General features: G+C 42.0%; 1 protein-coding gene across 1 annotated transcript in view; it reads left to right on the top strand.

Annotated features, from left to right (window-relative positions):
• Positions 1-269, top strand: part of LOC123960318 (extensin-like) — a 1,043-nt gene extending 774 nt beyond the window's left edge. The window contains exon 2 of the mRNA XM_046035004.1: positions 4-269. Within this exon, the coding sequence (XP_045890960.1) occupies positions 4-269 (266 nt within the window). The remainder of the gene's footprint in view (positions 1-3) is intronic.
• The last annotated feature ends 3,634 nt before the right edge of the window (positions 270-3,903 follow it).

The following is a 3,903-nucleotide window of genomic DNA, read 5'->3' as shown; positions in this document are numbered from 1 at the left end:
AAGCACCCCCCCCCGCCAACCCCCACTGCCATGCCCGCCTCCCGCCCCCTCCCCCCAACCCGGACCCACACACAGGACCCACAGAGAGGCAGCCAAGCACCGAGCGCCACCACATCCGCACAGCGCGCGAGTCAAAATCACCACCCGCGCACCGATACCAACAACCGCGCAACACCCAAGCAGAGTGGCTACCCACCCCGCAGCAGCGGCACGCCAAATACAGGGCAAACACCGCCCCCCGCCAACACCACGCCATCAACCAACAATAAAAAAAAAAAAAAAACGAGTCCCCCACGCCCGCACCGATGCATCCAAGAATCAACCCACCCCCAGACACACCTACCGGCCGCACGGGACCCTGACCAGCAAGGCAGTACATACCCACCCCCATTAAGTGATAAAGTTGATCAAGGGGAACCAGAGAGATTGGAATTTGTTTTTTTTTATAGCAGACATTTTCTCCATGCTAATGTGATCTATAAGGTGATTCCGATATTGGGTGATACTTATATTCTTTTTGGCCTTCCAGTTCATGAGGATAGTTTTCTTGGCGATGCATAAGGCAGTGAGAAGCATGTATGATGTGTCAACCTCTATACTAATGTCACTTACTGGGACGGGGTAACTTAGCCATATCGATAGGTCTTCACATATCTTCTGCCAGAACTTTTGAACAGGTGTACATTGCCACATAGTATGTATATATGTAACTATCAGATATGTTACCTGAGCACTTCCAGCAGATGTTTGACTGCATAAGACCCATTCTGAACATCCTTTGTCCAGTATAGTGTGTTCTATGGAGAGTTTTATACTGTATAAGTTGTAGATTAGGATTTGTAGTCATTCTAAAAGGTATTTAAACATATCTGCATCCAAAGGTTTTGGTCTGGACTAATGGATAGATCTGTCTCCCACTTTAAGAATGGGAGAGAGATTGAACTATCTGTTTTTAACAGTAACATATATACTTTTGATAATAGTTTTGGAGGCGAGAGTTTAAGAAAGTCTGTTATCATTGGAGGTAAATCTAAGTCCATTATTTTATCCTTAAATCTAGCCTGAATTATGGATTTAAACTGTTGAAATTCCAGAAATCTATTATGGCTAATTCCATATTGTGCCACTAGATCCTGGAATGGAATAAAGCTACTGCCTTGCACTACATGCTCTAGATGTCTTATCCCTTTGTCATACCACAGTGGGGAATTTAGTGTTTTCTTATTTTGCAGGATGTCAGGATTATTCCAGATTGGGGTAAATCTGCATGGGATAGGTGAAGACCCAGATATTTTGAGAAGTGCCCAGGTCCAGGGGGCTCTGATTGATCCATTTTGAGATATATTGTAGTCTATTGGACAGGAAGTAATGATAAAAATTTGGCAGTTCTAAACCACCACAGTCTTTTTCTTTTTGCATAGTTTTTAAACTGATTCGTGGGGGTTTATTTTTCCACAAAAATTTTGAGATGTTTGAGTCTAGTGATTTAAACCAGACAGCAGAGAGTTTGGTGGGTAACATTGAAAACAGGTAATTGATTTTAGGTAGGACCATCATTTTTATGGTGGAGACTCTTCCCATGAGTGATATAGGTAATGATGTCCACCGTACAAGGTCATCCTCTATTGATTTAAGTAAAGGCGTGTAGTTTAGCCATGTCAGTTCTGACAGCCTGGAGGAAATATTGACACCCAGATATTTAATATTCCCAGACTTTAGCGGTGTGGTAGATATACTCTGGAAATCAGACTTTACAGGTAAAACTATGGATTTACTCCAGTTAATGTAGTAGTCTGAGATTGATGAGAATTTAAGTGTGATTGTCTCAGAAAGAGAAGTATGTGAGTTTAGGAGGAAAAGTAATACATCATCAGCATAAAGGCTTATCTTGTGGTGTATATTTTCTGTTTGAATTCCTTTAATATTATTTTTTTGTCTGATAGCAGCTGCTAGCGGTTCTATAAAAATAGCAAATAGCGAGGGAGAGCGTGGGCAACCCTGCCTGATACCCCTCTGGAGACTAAAGCATAGAGATGTATGATAATTTGTTTTGACAGAAGCTCTTGGGGAACTGTATAAGATTTTAATCCAATCTATGAAAGAGTTTCCAAATTTATATAAAGTAGCGAATCGAAAATTAGGGAAGACCCTTTAACTACAGTAATATTACGTCTAACTGTTACAAAGTCTGGCAACAATCTTATTTATAATATTCAGTCTAGCTCACTAACCATTTTCGTTATCATCCAATACATCTAGCTGTGCTCACATTGCTGAGCATCCGGCAAAAGATAAACAACTAACAATAGTTCCTAAAAAGCGGCAGGCGAGCTGCACACATATCATATCGGTTAAATGCAGTCAATGTAACGTTATCATGTAACGAGCGTGGATTACGTCAACCTCATACTGATAAAAATATTACTGTCACGCCGCAGTGGGAGTTTAGCTGTATTTCCAGCATGTCGTGTTAAACTACATATAGCCCCTCTACCTCACGCCAGAGATGCTCACAAGTAATTGAGCTTGAGTCCAAGTCAAGTCTCAAGTCTCTCGTGGTTATAATGATTGTTGTATCACCTGCTGCGTTCAATCCAGGCTGCTTATAAAATTGCATAGCTATAAGGGATTCTGCAACTGTAACCTGTTTTTCACTTACAAAGCACAACCATGTAATGAGCAATGTAATCAATGACAGCTTAAAAACTACTGTGTAACGTGATGGCAGCTATTGGGACGTAAATTATTTCATTAATTGACCACCACGACTTTGACAAGTAAACAAACGCTCATTCATTTTTTCATAGCATAGGAGTTAACCTCTGGTAGGTCATAGCTAAAGCAAGAAACGTTAGATGGCCAATGCTGAGCTAAACATGTTTACTCACCACTGGTTACTAACCACTTTTGCATTCAGCGCTTCTTTTGCTCATCAGATGTTTCCTAAAAATAAACATTGTTCATGAGTCCCACATCTCAAGTCCGAGTCAAGTCTTAAGTCTCAAACTCGAGTCCCCATCTTTGGCTCACACAACTTACATAACCTAAGTAACTAAAAACGTTCAATGTTGATTTTTTATTTCACAATTAACTCTAGTCTCCAGGTTGAAGGTCTGGTTTCTGGCCCACCATGCACCCCAACCACCTCCTTACTCAAATTTTTCTGTTAAATATTCTACACCTACCTTTAACCTTCAAAAGTGACGCTACAGGGCTTCCCAGAGTGCTTTGAACTATGATAAGTGTCTCTGTATCTATTTGTAACCACGCTGCTGCCACTTGCGACGTAAAGTTTGGTTCAGATGTTGTTGAATGTACGGCTGACGTATTGCTGACGTATTGCGGTAAGCGTGTCGACTCATTTCCGTTTCCGGTGCTTGTGTGTTGGTACCGTGTTGTGCTGCTCTCGCTAAATAACAGTTACATTTGTTTGATTACAGCGGCCAACTGTTCGCTAAACACATTCTTTACAGTAATTTTGCTTAAGCACTCACAGTTCTTTCCATCTTTTAGTGACTGCTGTTCAATCTCATACTTGTTCTAAAGTTTTGGTAGCTGACGCTATAGTACTTTAGCTTAGCCGTTAGCGACTTTAGCTTAGCAGCTAGCGATGGCTTCTCCTTCTCCCTCTCTCTCTCCTACTTTCTCCTGCTTGGTGTGTCAGATGTTCAGTTACTCCTCTGCCTCCTTTAGCGGTAATGGTACATGTAATAAGTGTAGTTTATTTATATACATGGAGGCGAGGCTCAGTGATTTAGAAGTCCGGCTCCGCACCTTGGTAGATCAGTCTTTAGCTACTGTAGCTAGCCAGTCCCCGGTAGTCGGTGCGGAACGGCCTGAGTTAGCCTCTGGTAGCCGTCCTCCGGCATCCCCTGTGCAGCCAGGAAAGGGGGGCTGGGTGAC

Source organism: Micropterus dolomieu, linkage group LG21 (genome assembly GCF_021292245.1).
Source record: "Micropterus dolomieu isolate WLL.071019.BEF.003 ecotype Adirondacks linkage group LG21, ASM2129224v1, whole genome shotgun sequence".
In the NCBI taxonomy this organism is placed as follows: Eukaryota; Metazoa; Chordata; class Actinopteri; order Centrarchiformes; family Centrarchidae; genus Micropterus; species Micropterus dolomieu.
Note: the sequence above shows the minus strand (reverse complement) of the source record. Positions and strands in the feature narration are given on the sequence as shown.